The sequence below is a fragment of the Hyla sarda genome, chromosome 2 (assembly GCF_029499605.1).
Source record: "Hyla sarda isolate aHylSar1 chromosome 2, aHylSar1.hap1, whole genome shotgun sequence".
Taxonomy (NCBI): Eukaryota; Metazoa; Chordata; class Amphibia; order Anura; family Hylidae; genus Hyla; species Hyla sarda.
The window spans coordinates 178,483,591-178,499,653 of NC_079190.1; the positions used below are offsets into that span (position 1 = coordinate 178,483,591).

Below are 16,063 nucleotides of genomic sequence, written 5' to 3' on the forward strand. Positions count from 1 at the left end.
ACCGAGACAGGTGTCATCAGAGGATTTAGACAGAAAAGAACAACCTTAACTTCAGAAGCTCATAAGTACTGAAATGATTAAAAAATTTTAATAGAAGTAATTTACTAATCTGTTTAACTTTCTGGAGCCAGTTGATATATATAAAAATTTTTTTTTCCTGGAATACCCCTTTTAATCCTTTCAGTACCTATCAGCTGCTTTATTCTGCAGAGGAAGTTGTTGGCATTTGCACAAAGGAAATCTTCGTTCAGTTATATTTTTTCGTTCGGGTAAATTTTTCGTTCGGTAATGGAATTAATTTTTCGTTTAACTTAGTTTTGTTACTTTGTTTTGTTCTTTTTCGTTTTTGCTCTTTTGCCCGGGGTACTACGAAAAAGATGCTGTAGGGAATTGTGAGAAACAAATATTTTTATTTTTTTGATAACAAAATTATTTTTTATTTAGAAGCAGGAGACAATTATGGGGAGCGGGTGCAGGAAAAGGGAGCCGCAGAGATCAGAACATTGGAAGACAGGTAAGATAATGTTTAATTTTATGTGATTTATTAATACTGCTCAAAAAATAAAGGGAACACTAAGATAACACATCCTAGATATGAATGAATGAACTAATCGTATTTAATACTTCTTGTCTTTACATAGTTGAATGTGCTGACAACAAAATCACACACAAATTATCAATGTAAATCAAATTTATCAACCCATGGAGGTCTGGATATGGAGTCACACTTAAAATCAAAATGGAAAACCACACAACAGGGTGATCCAACTTTGATGTAATTTCCTTTAAAACAAGTCAACATGAGGTTCAGTAGTGTGTGTGGCCTCCACGTGCCTTTATGACCGCCCTACAACGCCTGGACATGCTCCTGGTGAGGTGGTGGATGGTCTCCTGAGAGATGTCCTCCCAGACCTAGACTAAAGCATCCGCCAACTCCTGGACAGTCTGTGGTGCAACGTGTCGTTGGTGGATGGAGCGAGACATGTCCCAGATGTGCTCAATCGGATTCAGGTCTGGGGAATGGATGGGCCAGTCTATAGTATAAATGCCTTCCTCTTGCAGGAACTGCTGACACACTCCAGCCACATGAGGTCTAGCATTGTCTTGCATTAGGAGGAGCCCAAGGCCAACCGCACCAGCATATGGTCTCACAAGGGGTCTGAGGATCTCCTCTCGGTACCTAATGGCAGTCAGGCTACCTCTGGCAAGCACATAGAGGGCTGTGCGGCCCCCTAAAGTAATGCCACCCCACACCATTACTTACCCACCGCCAAATCGGTCATGCTGGTGGATGTTGCAGGCAGCAGAACGTTCTCCACGGTGTCTCCAGACTCTGTCACATGGGCTCTGTGTGAACCTGCTTTCATCTGCAAAGAGCACAGGGAATCACTGGTGAATTTGCCAATCTTTCTCTGGCAAATGCCAAACGTCCTGCACGGTGTTGGGCTCTAAGCACAACCCACACCTGAGGAGGTCGGACCCTCATACCACCCTCATGAAGTATGTTTCTGACAGTTTGAGAGGACACATGCACATTTGTGGCCTACTGGAGGTCATTTTGCAGGGGTCTGGCAGTGTTCTTCCTGCTCCTCCTTGCATAAAGGTGGTCCTGCTGCTGGGTTGTTGCCCTCCTACAGCCTCCACCACGTCTCCTGATGTACTGGCCTGTCTCCTGGTAGCGCCTCCATGCTCTGGACACTACGCAGACAGACACAGCAAACCTTCTTGCCACAGCTCGCATTGATATGCCATCCTGGATGAGCTGCACTACCTGAGCCACTTGTGTGGGTTGTAGACTCTCTCATGCTACCACTAGAGTGAAAGCACTGCCAGCATTCAAGAGACCAAAACATCAGCCAGGAAGCATAGGAACTGAGAAGTGGTCTGTGGTCACCACCTGCAGAACCACTCCTTTATTGGGGGTGTCTTGCTAATTGCCTATAATCTCCACCTGTTGTCCTATATGCACAACAGCATGTGAAATTGATTGTCAATCACTGTTGCTTCCTGAGTGGACTGGTATTTCACAGTTGTGATTGATTGACTTAGTTACATTGGGGGAGATTTATCAAATCCTGTCCAGAGGAAAAGTTGCCTAGTTGCCCATAGCAACCAATCAGCTTGCATCTTTCATTTTTAACAAGGCCTCTGCAAAAATTATGATTGGTTGCTATGGGTTACTGCGCAACTTTTCCTTTGCACAGGTTTTGCTAAATCTCCCCCATTGTGGTGTTTGTGTTCCCTTTATTTTTTTGAGCAGTGTACATAATGTAGTGTTGAATCAGTGAATGCTGCATGAATGATGTGTTTGGGTGATTTATGTATAACGTGTCAGGTTGGTTAACTTTATATTTTTTTATGTAGATATTTATAGTAAAATGTGATTTGAATATATATACTTATTGTTAATACATACATTTTTATGTAATTAGTATTTTTTTGAACATGTAAAATATGTAAGATACGTGTTTTACACTTGCGCTAACCCAGTGATTCCCAACCAGGGTGCATTCAGCTGTTGCAAAACTATAACTCCCAGCATGCCTTGACAGCCAAAGGCATTCTGGGCGTTATAGTTTTTCAACAGCTGGAGGCACCCTGGTCCGTTAGGAAACACTGCGCTAACCTAGGTAAGATTTTTTTTTTTTTTTTTTTTTTAAATGTCCCTCTCCCTTCACTGAACTGGTTAGTATGTTAATGAAATGCATAGTTTATTGCCATGGAATTTTTTTTTATTATTAAAACACAATCGTTCTAAATTATTAAATTATGTCTGTGGTCTTGTCAATAATCCCACAGCAACTAACTATGCATTTCATTAACCTACTAACCAGTTCAGTGAAGGGAGAGGGAAATTTAAAAAAGAAAAAAATAACTAGGTTAGCGCAGTGTTTCCCAACAAACCAGGGGGCCTCCAGCTGTTGCAAAACTACAACTCCCAACATGACCGGGCATGCTTGGTGTTGCAGTTTTGCAACAGCTGCAGACACCTTGGTTCGTTGGGAAGCAAACACTGGGTTAGCGCAAGTGTAAAACACGTATCTAACATATTTTACATATTCAAAAAGATACACATTAGTTAAAAATGTATTAACAATAAATATATATTAAAACCATATTTTACTATAAATATATACATGAAAAATACAATAAAAATAACCATGACATGTTATACATAAATCACTCGTCAAACACATCGATCAAACACATCAATCATTCCTGCAGCATGCATTCATTCATTCAACATTACATCATGTATTAATAAATCACATAAAATTATACCTTCTTACCTGTCTTCCAATGTTCCGATCTCCCTGGCTCTCTTCTTTCCCGTTCACCCGCTCCCCATGATGGTTCCCTGCTTCTAAACGAAAAATAATTTCGTTTAAAAAGAAAAAAAAAGTTTTTCACAATTTTGTAGGCATGTAAAATTAGTTTTGTTACGAATTCAGATTCATTCAGATGTAAATATTTCGTACATTCGGATCAATCTGTACGAAATAGGAGCAATTCGGACAAAAACAAATTTCTTAAAGGGGTATTCCAGGAAAAAACTTTTTAATATCAACTGGCTCCAGAAAGTTAATCAGATTTGTAAATTACTTCTATTAAAAAATCTCAATCCTTTCAATAATTATCAGCTGCTGAAGTTGAGTTGTTTTCTGTATGGCAACAGTGCTCTCTGCTGACATCTCTGCTTGTCTCGGGAACTGCACAGAGTAGAAGAGGTTTGCTATGGGGATTTGTTTCTAAACTGGGCTGTTCCCGAGACATGTCATCAGAGAGCACTTAGACAGAAAAAAAACATCTCAACTTCTGTAGCTCATAAGTACTGCAAGGATTAAGATTTTGTAATAGAAGTAATTTACAAATCTGTTTAACTTTCTGGAGCCAGTTGAGATAGAGATATATATATATATTATATTTTATTATATTATATTTTATTATATTATATATTATATAATATTATATTATATTATATTATATAATATTATATTATATAATATTATATTATATTAAAAAGTTTTTGCCTGGATAATCCCTTTCAAGAGATGAATTGCACATGTCTAGGAAGTTGTATAGTTTTTTCTGCCTGACCACCTTGCTCTCTGCTGTCACCAGAGCAGGAGAGGTTTGCCATGGGGAGTTGCTCCTGCTCTGGACAGTTCCTGACATGGACAGAGGTGGCAGCAGAGAGCACTGTGGTCAGACAGAAAAGTACAACTCAACTTTCTCTGGAGCTTACAGCAACTAAGTCCTGGAAGGATTAGGCTTTTTATATAGAAGTAATTTACAAATCTGTTAAACTTTTTGTCACTAGTTGATTTAAAAAAAATAAAATAAGTAGCTTCCATTGATGGTCCGCATCCAACTTGACCGTTTGAGAGGATCTGCAGTGAAGAATTTCAGATAATCCCCAAACCCAGGTGTGCAAACCTTGTGGCATCATCCTCAAGAAAACAAAGAGATCCCTGGTGTGATCTCAGTGCCTCCATCCTTGACAAAGCCGGTGTGTATGGTGAAACGTCAGGAAGGTTCTAGCTTTTTCTTATAATTAGCAAAAGCTCTAACTGGAAATCAATATAGGACACATGAAGTTTATATAAGAGGAAAGAGCTAGGAGTGAAATAAGGAGTAGATGATACTAGACGTGCAGCTGCACTGGGAGTAAACTGACTATTGGCTTGTATGATTGAATGACTATATAAGTTGAGAGTTCCTCCTATTAAGTTTACCACAGAAATAAAGACTATTGTATTTTTAACACACTAATAATTCTAAATAAAGCCTCTATATTTTAAGGGGAAAAATAAAAGGTAATTTTTAATGAATTATAGAGGGGGATCACTAAGTATTAATGTTTAGACCCACTCAGGGGCCCAAGCTCCTCCAGTGGGTTTTTGCCTTCTGAATAATTCTGGATATGTAACGGAGTTGCTGTGTTCTTTGGTGGCTCCTATTAACTGCAAAACTGTTGTGCCATACAGCTATCAAGCAGTTCAACCCTGCATCTGCTCTAAAGCACTGCCATTGAAAGTAGCCATAACACTTACATTTCTGTTTTTATATAGGAAGAGGAATAAAAAAGGAGAGAAAAATGGCAAGGGTTTACGTCACTTTTCAATGAAGGTTTGTGAAAAAGTACAGAAAAAGGGCACAACTTCTTACAATGAGGTGGCCGACGAGCTTGTAGCAGAATTTAGTTCAACTGATAACCACATATCACCAAATGAATCGGTAAGTTGATGAGGTTATAGCCCCAGTCTACCATTCAGATAGGCCCCCTATATAGGCACCCCTGCCGATCAGCATTGAGCACTGCACGCTTGTCAGCATTCACTGCTCCTTATCCTTGCAATTGTGGTAATGGTGGCGACAAAAAACTACAGCGCCAATAATAGCATTGTAATAGAAAGGTTAAGCAGCACTAAACTCATAAAGTATCCTCTTCAGTGGAGAAAGAGGCATTTTCCTCTCATATAGTTTTAAATTTGCTTATTCTATTCATGCAGAGCTTGTTGAAAGGGTAGCGTCCATTTAAATATAGGGTAAAGCCCATAACAAACAAGTCTGTTCCATTGGGAAACATAAAGAGTGAGCGTTTTGTCATACACCATATATCCCAGAGTTGATTTCATCTAAGCATTTCCTCAGAGGATATGACATCTACCAAAAATCCAAATTTGTATGGCCACCGGAAGTACTGTGAGGAAGATAACCCCAACTTTAAAGGGGTACCCGGCTGCACACATCCTATCCCCTATCCAAAGAATAGGGGTAAGATGTTAGATCGCGGGAGTCCCACCGCATGGAACCCCCGCGATCTCCGGGCCGGCAGCTGCAGGGCCCGGAACACGTAAGCTTGCAGCTTTCGCATTCGTGATGTCACGCCACGCCCCCTCCGTTCATGTCTATGGGAGGGGACATGGCGGCCTGCATCGCCAGTCATAGGGCACGGAGCGGAGTTTGCATTCTTATTCTTCATGTTTGTTAAAGGTGTCATAGTTAAACAGAATTGTTGTGTTAGATTGGTCACACGTTGTATGTTTTTTTTAGATTTTGTAAACTTTCTCATTTACAGCAAGCATATGACCAGAAGAACATAAGACGACGTGTTTATGATGCATTAAATGTGCTTATGGCTATGAACATTATTTCTAAAGAAAAAAAGGAAATAAAGTGGATTGGTCTACCGACAAACTCTGCTCAGGAATGTCAAAATTTAGAGGTATGTCTGGTTGTTGAATGTTTGTCTTCCTAATTTAATTTGCACACTAGTATTTTATACTGCTTATTTTAACATGTGTTCTTCCTTGAAGAGCATAGCAAGGCATATGCACAACTACATTTGAATTTACTATTTGTGCATTAAAAAGTGCATCTTATCTTTCATAAAATGTGTATCTCCATTACCTGATTCTAACCATTTATAGGCTCATCAGCAGTTGGATATTTGAAGGGAAAATTGCTTGTCTCTAATGAACCTCTTAAAGGGATTTTACCATGAAAAAATGTCTAAACTGATTCATTATGTAAAATGAAACCTATTTGCAAATAAAAGTAATTTTCAGAAATCAACAGTTTTTGAAAGGCAGCTCTACCAATATAGACTGGATGTTTGCTTGTATTTTGCTTGTTGCCATGGGATACGTCCTGTAGGTGTTAGTCTTTTCTCGTCAGACATGCTCGGTGCCTCAGTTCTCCTCACACACAGTAATTATACAGCCAAATAGACTGCAGCATATACAGCTGCTACACTAGCCTATCAGAAGCTGCCATATATATATATATCATTCACTGCAATAAATGTGTATGAGTTAGTCTGGCTGAATATTCACAGGCCAGGATAAGGTAAATATACTTCATATAATATTATGTACTGCTATAGCTTCTTTATTACAGTCTAACACTAAATTCATTTGGCAGAAGAGGGGGATATTATTCATTAGAGTGTGAGGAGAGATTATATTAGATTCTCCTGTTGGATAGCTTGCACTATGCAGCACTGTAATGAGCGCCTGCACCAATGACTACTGGGAAATTAAGTTCAAAACAAACATTGTACAGCCAGAAGCTCCGCCCACATACAGATTTTTATATGAAAAGGGGAGAGCACTCCTGTATGCGCTCTTTCTGATAGTACTCATCTGTGCTCTTCCCTGTCCTATTGGACAGGAGGGAGCACAGATGAGTGCTAGCCCATCCTCACTGGACTTTGTCAATGCCTGTCCTTCAGCTTGGACAAAGCCATGATTTTATAAGCCATGATTTCCATTTAAAAAAATAAATAAAAAATGATTTTGAAGTATATTAGAAAGGTTAATGTTTTAAGGTTAAATGTTTTTTGTATCTGACAGTGGCCATTTTTCCTTTTTTTCCCCCCCTGATATTTAACCACAAATCGGCAATTACAACTACATTTACGCCATTCCCCATACAGGATCATAAACTGTTTAAATAGTTCAGACGTTTCTGGACACAATGATACAAATGTGTTTGTGTTTTGTTTTTTATTAGAAAAATAGAAAAAAGGGTGATTTGATTTATTTATTTTTTTATTATAGAAGGGGCATTTTTATGTTTAAAAAAAAAACACACTTTTACAATTATATTTTTTTTTAAACTACCCACCCCTTTAACCCCTTCACGACCTATGACATACCGATACGTCATGGGTCGGGTAAGGGAAATGTGACGCGGGTTGGGTCCACGTCATAACCAGCAAATCCCATCTGCTATCAGCCGGTAATCCCTGGGGGGACTTACCTGTCCTTCCTGATCCTCTGTGAATAGAGGATTGCTTAAACAGTACTGGTCATTAAACCATATTTTCGAATTCGGATTATATTCCCTAACTATTCCTAACACCCCTCCTGCCCTTAACGCCTTAAGGAGTGCAGTCGTATCCATATGCCCCCCGTTTCTAAAGTCCTTAAGGAATGCGGGCGTATGGGTATGTCCATGGAAATTTCGGTCCCCGCTAGCTGGTCGGGGACCGTACCGGGATGCCTGCTAAAATTATTCAGAAGGCATCCCAGCACATCGCCGAGGGGGGTCCAGTTCAGACCGGCGATCTGCAGCGGTTTCGGGTCTCCGGTGACATTGAAAATAAGGGGGATCGGGGGTGTCCAAGACACCCACGATCCCCCTGACCGACCAATAGCAGATTTGGGGGGTGGGGGGGGGTGGGGTTAAAGTTCGGTTTCCAGGTTCTGCCCACCCACAGTAGTCAAGGCAGAACAGGGGAACAGACTGTGACCGGCGCCGGAGGTCACTTGTCATCGGCAACGGGTGGCGATGACGATGCGGCTGGCTCCCTGTTACAAACTACGGAAGTCGGTGAGTTGCCTAGCAACATCTGGAGGGCTACAGTTTGGAGAACAATATACAGTGGTCTCTAAACTGTAGCCCTTCTGATATTGCAAAACTACAACTCCCAGCATGCCCAAAAAGCTGTTTGGGCATACTGGGATTTGTAGTTTTGCAAAGCTGGAGGGCTGCAGTTTGGAGATCACTGTGCAGTGGTCTCTAAACTATGGCCCTCTAGATCTTGCAAAACTACATCTCCCAGCATGCCCACCCAGCAGTTTGCAGCCTGGGCATGCTGGGATTTGTAGTTTTGCAACATCTGGAGGGCCACAGTTTGGATATCACTATTTCTAAACCGTGGCCCTCTAAATCTTGCAAAACTACAACTCCCACCATGTACTAACAGCAAACGGCTGTCTCGCCATGCTGGAAGTTGGAGTATCGTACCTCCAACTGTTGCATAACTACATCTCCCAGCATGCCCTTCGGCGATCAGTACATGCTGTGAGTTGTAGCTTTGCAACAGCCGGAGGCACACTGGTTGGAAAATACGGAGTTAGGTAACAGAACCTAACTGAAGGTTTTCCAACCAGTGTGTCTCCAGCTGCTGCAAAAGTACAACTCCCAGCATGTACGGTCTGTCAGTGCATGCTGGGAGTTGTAGTTTTGCAACAGCTTCAGATTTGCTCCCATGTGAACGGCAGTGTTTCCAAAACGGAGCCTCCAGCTGTTGCAAAACAACTCCTAGCATACATGACAAATTTCATTTTTAATTTGCACAGCCCACTGTTCCAAAGATCTGTCAAACACCAGTGGGGTGTAAATGCTCACTGCACCCCTTATTAAATTCTGTGAGGGGTGTAGTTTCCATAATGGGGTCACATTTGGGGCAATCCACTGTTCTGGCACCATAGAGGCTTCCTAAATGCGACATGCCCCCCCAAAAACCATTTCAGCAAAATTTGCTTTCCAAAAGCCAAATGTGACTCCTTCCTGTCTGAGCATTGTAGTTTGCCAGCAGAGCACTTGATGTCCACACATGGGGTATTTCCATACTCAGAAGAAATGGGTTACAAATTTTGGGGGGCATTTTCTCCTATTACCCCTTGTAAATATGTGAAATTTTGGGGGAAAAACTGCATTTTAGTGAGAAAATAAAAATTTTCATTTACACATCCGACTTTAACGAAAAGTCATCAAGCACCTGTCGGGTGTTAAGGCTCACTGTACCCCTTATGTTCCTTGAGGGGTGTAGTTTCCAAAATTGTATGCCATGTGGGTTTTTTGCCCCCAAAAACCATTTCAGCAAAATTCACTCTCCAAAATCCCATTGTCGCTCCTTCCCTTCTGAGCCCTCTAGTGCACCCACGGAGCACTTTACATCCACATATGAGGTATTTCCTTACTCGAGAGTAATGGGGTTACAAATTTTGGGGGATTTCTCTCCTTTTACCCCTAATGGCTCTTCAAGAACATACGGGTGTAAAAATGTAGATGTTGAAATATCTCCTTCACTTTGCTGCTATTCCAGTGTAACACCTAAAGGGTTAACAAACTTTCTGAATGTCATTTTGAATACTTTGAGGGGTGCAGTTTTTATAATGGGGTAATTTATGGGGTATTTCTAACCTGAGCCCTGCAAATCCACTGAACTGAACTGGTCCCTAAAAGATTCTGATTTTGAAATTGTCATGAAAAATTGGAAAATTGCTGCTGAACTTTGAAGCCCTTTGATGTCTTCCAAAAGTAAAAACATTTCAACTTTATGATGCAAACATAAAGTAGACATGTTTGGGGAGATTTATCATAACCAGTCCAGAGGAAAAGTTGCCCATAGCAACCAATCAGCTCACTTCTTTCATTTTTAACAAGGCCTCTGCAAAATGAAAGAAGCACTCTGGTTGCTGTGGGCAACTGGGAAACTCTTTTTTTTTTTTTTTTTTTTTATGTTTGTGATAAATCTCCCCAATTGTATGTGAATCAATATATAATTTATTTGGAATATCCATTTTCCTTACAATCAGAGTTTCAAAGTTAGAAAATTAAAAAGTTTCATGAAAGGATGCAAGTAACGATGAAAATTTACCACTATGTTAAAGTAGAATATGTTGCGAAAAAATTCCCTGAATCGGAATAAACTGTAAAAGCATCCCAGAGTTAATGGATAAAGTGATAGTGATCAGAATTGCAAAAAAAGGGCTCAGTCCTTAGGGTGAAAAAGGGCTCAGCCCTTAAGGGGTTAGAAAAAATTCTGAGCTTTAACCCCTTGGGGACGGAGCCCATTATGACCCTAAGGACAGGAGCATTTTTTGCAAATCTGACCACTGTCACTTTAAGCATTAATAACTCTGGGATGCTTTTACTTATAAATTTGATTCCGAGAGTTTTTTCGTGACATCTTCGTCGATACTTGCATCATTTACCATATTTATCGGCGTAAAACATGGACTTTTAAAACTTACGTTTAAGGCAAAAAGTCTGCCTGCGTGTTATACACCGATAAATCTTCTGGTCACTGATTTAAAGCGGCCGCAGCAGCGGCTGCTTGTTAAGTATTAGCAGCACGGCCGCGGCCACTTTCAATCAGTGACCAGCGGCGTCTCCTCCCCGCTCACTTGTTTTCTCCCGCACTATCCACAGGTACTGGTGGTTAGTGCGGGAGACGCTGATTAAAATGAGCCCTACCATGTCCGGATCTGCGCTACCTTTTAATCAGCGTCTCCCCCACTATCCACCAGTAACTGTTAATAGTGCAGGAGAAAACAAGTGACAGTTTTACTTTTTATTTTCCCTACCTCCCTCATCATTCCCCCTTTCCCCCGCTTTTTATAGTTTTGTTTATTTTCCTGGGGGGGGGGGGGGGGGGGATGATTAGGGGGGACTTGATGAGACAGGGTGGGGGGATGATGATACTGGGGGAAATTATGGTGGGGGGAGGCACTAAATGCTTAACGGGGTATTTCAGGCAAAAACTTTTTTTATATATCAACTGGCTCCGGAAAGTTAAACAGATTTGTAAATTACTTCTATTAAAAAATCTTAATCCTTCCAATAGTTATTAGCTTCTGAAGTTGAGTTGCTGTTTTCTGTCTAACTGCTTTCTGATAACTCACGTCCCCGGGAGCTGTCCAGCTCCTATGGGGATATTTTCCCATCATGCACAGCTCCCGTGACGTGACATCATCATTGAGCAGTTAGACAGAAAACTTCAGAAGCTAATAACTATTGGAAGGATTAAGATTTTTTAATAAAGTAATTTACAAATCTGTTTATCTTTCCGGAGCCAGTTGATATATTAAAATTTTTTTTTTTGCTGAAATACCCCTTTAATGTCTGTATGGCTAGTGGTGGTCTATGACGGGGAAATGATGAGACGTGGGGGGGGTGGCGATGAGAGGGGTAAATGTGGCACAGGGACTGATAAAAGGGAAGGAATGATGTGGCACTGGAGGGGACGGGACCAAACTGAGGTGCAGAAGAAAACGAAGTGGGGGGATGATGTGGCATTTAGTCCAAGTAATTTATTTTACATTAAATTTTTTTTACTTAAATTTCCCTGTTAAAATGGGGGTGCGTGTTATACGCCAGTGCGTGTTATACGCCGATAAATACGGTATTGATGAAAAATTTTGCATTTTTCTAGCTTTGAAACTCTCTGCTTGTAAGGAAAATAGACATTCCAAATATTATATTGAGTCACATATACAATATGTCTACTCTATATTTGCATCATAACGTTAACATGTTTTTACTTTTGGAAGACACCAGAGGGCTTCAAAGTTCAGCAGCAATTTTCCAATTTTTCACACAATTTTCAAAATCAGTATTTTTTAGGGACCAGTTCAGGTTTGAAGTGGATTTGAAAGGTCTTCATATTAGAAATACCCCATAAATGACCCCATTATAAAAACCGCACCCCTCAAAGTATTCAAAATAACATTCATTAAGTTTGTTAACCCTTTCGGGGTTTCACAGGAATAGCAGCAAAGTGAAGGAGAAAATTCGAAGTCTTCATTTTTTACACTCTCATGTTCTTGTAGACCCAGTTTGTGAATTTTGACAAGAGGTAAAAGGAGAAAAATCCTCTAAAAATTTGTAACCCAATTTCTCTCGAGTAAGGAAATACCTCATGTGTATGTCAAGTGTTCGGTGGGCTCTGAAGGGAAGAAGCGACAATGGGATTTTGGAGAATGAGTGAGTATTTCTGAAATGGTTTTTAGGGGGCATGTCACATTTAGGAAGCCCCTATGGTGCCAGGACAGCAAAAAAAAAAAAACACATGGCATACTATGATGGAAACTACACCCCTCAAGGAACGTAACAAGGGGTAGGGTGAGCCTTAACACCCCACAGGTGTTTGACAACTTTTTGTTAAAGTTGGATGTGTAACTGAAAAAAATAATCTTTTACAAAAATGCTGGTTTTCCCCAAATTTTAATTTTTTACAAGGGATAATAGGAGAAAATGCCCCCCAAAATTTGTAACCCCATTTCTTCTCAGTATGGAAATACCCCATGTGTGGACATCAAGTGCCCTGCGGTCGAACTACAATGCTCAGAAGAGAAGAAGCACCAGTGAGCTTTTAGAGAGAGAATTTGTTTGGAATGGAAGTCGGGGGCCATGTGCATTTACAAAGCCCCCTGTGGTGCCAGAACAGTGGACACCCCCACATGTGACCCCATTTTGGAAACTAAACACCTCACTGAATGTAATAAGGGGTACAGTGAGCATTTACACCCCACTGGCGTTTGACAAATCTTTGGAACAGTGGGCTGTGCAAACGAAAAATTACATTTTTCATTTTCACGGACCACTGTTTCAAAAATCTGTCAGACACCTGTGGGGCGTAAATGCTCACTGTACCCCTTATTACATTACGTGAGGGGTGTAGTTTCTAAAATGGGGTCACATGGGGGGGGGGGGGGATTCCTTGTTCTGGCACTGTGGGGGCTTTATAAACACACGTGGCCTTCAATTCCGGACAAATTTTCTCTCCAAAAGTCCAGTGGTGCTCCTTCTCTTCTGAGTATTGTAGTGCGCCAGCAGAGCACTTTGCATCCACATATGGGGTATTTATATACTCAGAAGAAATGGGGTTACACATTTTGGGGGCCTTTTTTTTTTTTTCCCTTGTGAAAATAAAAATTTTTGAGTAACACCAGCATTATAGTGAATTTTTTATTTTATTTATTATTTTTTATTTTCCCCATTCAAATTTTATGAGAATTCGTCAAACACCTATGCTCGTCCAATGGCCGTTAACTGGGTATGACGCAGGCTCCCGACTCGAGCCCGCGTTATACTGGCCGGCCCCCAGCTGATTCCTGTAGCTGGGGGCCGGCGTTAATAGCTGACACGCGGCCCTTTAGATCGCTGCTGTCCAACTTTACAGTGGCGTCTAAAGGTGCCTTTTTATCCTGTCCCTGGTGTTCCAGTGTGGGGGGGGGGGGGGGGGGGGGGGGAGTTCCACTACTGAGTTAGCCTGAGGGCTTACCTCTCCTGCTGCGGTGGCTCCTGCGCTCTGAATCAATCGAGCGCAGAGCACACAGATCAATGGGATCGCCATCCTCTGGTGCCACCGATTACTGCCGCCGCAGATGGCTAAGTGGACTTCGGCACCGGTCCCCGTCAGTTTCCTCGTTCTCCCCGGCCTACTGTGGGTGGGTCAGTTGCCTAGCAACATCTGGAGGGCTACAGTTTGGAGACCACTATACAGTGGTCTCTAAACTGTGGCCCTCTAGATCTTGCAAAACTACCACTCCTAGCATGCCCACACAGCAGTATGTTGTCTTGGCATGCTGGGATTTGTAGTCTTGCAAGATCTGGAGGGCCATAGTTTAGAAACCACTGCACAGTGATCTCCAAACAGCAAACAGCTGTCTCTGCATGCTGGGAGTTGTAGTTGCGTACCTCCCAGGTGTTGCATAACTACATCTCCCAGAATGCTCTTCGGTGATCAGTATATGCTGGAGGCACAGTGGCACTTCCAGGCTATGAAGAGACAGAGGTGCTGTTTGGCAACTATAAAACCAAGTATATCTATCGATTGTCTGAGCTAGTGAGTGTGTGTATGTATAAAAGTGAGTAAGTAAAATTTAAGGGACTTTAACCCCTTAAGGACGCAGGACGTAAATGTACGTCCTGGTGCGGTGGTACTTAACATGTGAGAGAAGAGGGCAGTATCCCATTCCTCATCAGTCAAGTCGGGTATAGAGGACTTCCAGCGAGGTTCCACCAGAAGAGGCTCCCTCTCCATCTTGGCACCTAGCAAGGAGGTGTATAATGCAGATATCAAACCTCTAGGACCCTGTGTGGTTAAAATACCTATGAGTGGGAAATGAGAGAGTGGAGTCGAGGAGACTGGGAACTGAGCAGAGAACGCGTGCCTGAGCTGGAGATAACGGTAGAATGCCTGACGTGGGATACCCCTAGTGTCCCAGAAGAACTGAAAGGACCTAAAGCCATAGTCGTCACAAGTATCACCCAACGTGAGGATCCCAAATGACCTCCAGAACTGTGGGTCTAGGTGAGAAGGAAAATGCGGCAGTAGGGGATCGTACCATAATTGCCTATCCAGTAGTGCGTCAGTATAGGCATATAAATGCTTGGACGCCGTCCAAACGTGTTGGACTAATTTATGCAGTGGCAGCCAAGCACCCCCCTGGTTCGACTTACCCTCCAGAACTGTCCATAGATGGTGCAGATGCAGAACATGAGCTAGATGATGTTCACTATTGGGCAACGGGTCCAGAGCGACCCAGTGTCTAAGATATCGCAACTGTCCCACAAGGTAATATAGGTGTAGATCAGGCAAAGACATACCACCCTGATGCCTAGATCTCTGCAGTATAGATAATTTGAGCTTAGACCTGTTGTCTCCCCAGATGAAGGGAGAATAAAGTGCGTGAATGTGTGCAAAGAAAGATTTAGGTACTACTGCGGAAGCGTGTTCGAGTAAATAAAGACATTTGGGGAGGATCACCATTTTAACAAGGTGTATGTGTCCCGCCACTGAGAGTGGCAGAGAGGCCCACACTCTGAACTTCTCACGACCATAGGGAAGTAGAGGCAGTATATTAGACTAGTGATCATCACCAAATGTCCTGTTAATGATGCCCAAATACTTAAAGCTAGTGACCACTCTAAGACCGTGCATAACCTTACCACCAGTTCAATCCTTTAGGGGCATAAACACTGATTTGCCCCAATTAATTTTGCGGCCCGAGTAGGTGCCAAATCGATCAATAATGGCAATACTAAGAGGGAGAGTGACAGTGGGGCGAGACATAAAATAGAATCATATCGTCGGCATACAGGCCAACCCTATCCTCCCGGCTGCCAACAGGTATTCCAAAGAAACCAACATGCTGGTGAATCCGAAGCACCAGTGGCTCTATAGCGACAGCAAATAGCAAGGGAGAGAGCCCTGTCGCGTGCCTCTAGAGAGTGAAAAATACGGTGAAAGGGTCCCATTAATCAACATTCTGGCCTTCGGAGATCTATATACCAGCGCGATCCATTTGATAAAATTGGGACCGAACCCAAACCTGCGCAGGACCTCTAGTAGGTAAGGCCACCCTACAGAATCGAAGGCCTTAGCAGTGTCTAGAGAAGCCCGAAACCCCCAATTGTGAGTACTTGGACACTGCGAATGTTAGATGAGGTAGAGCGGCCCGGCATAAAGCCTGACTGATCGCTATGTATAATTTCAAGAATGACACTGTTAAGTCTAATGGCTCGCATTTTTGTGAGA

At 42.0% G+C, this 16,063-nt stretch overlaps 1 protein-coding gene across 5 annotated transcripts in view; it reads left to right on the forward strand.

Annotated features, from left to right (window-relative positions):
- Positions 1-16,063, forward strand: part of TFDP1 (transcription factor Dp-1) — a 99,668-nt gene that overhangs the window by 55,616 nt on the left and 27,989 nt on the right. For all 5 annotated transcript variants that reach the window (XR_008888577.1, XM_056555829.1, XM_056555828.1 and 2 more), the window contains 2 exons: positions 5,073-5,238; positions 6,083-6,229. Coding sequence is in view for 4 of the 5 variants with exons in the window: in XM_056555829.1 (XP_056411804.1) it covers positions 5,073-5,238; positions 6,083-6,229 (313 nt within the window). In the remaining variant the exon portion in view is untranslated. The remainder of the gene's footprint in view (positions 1-5,072; positions 5,239-6,082; positions 6,230-16,063) is intronic.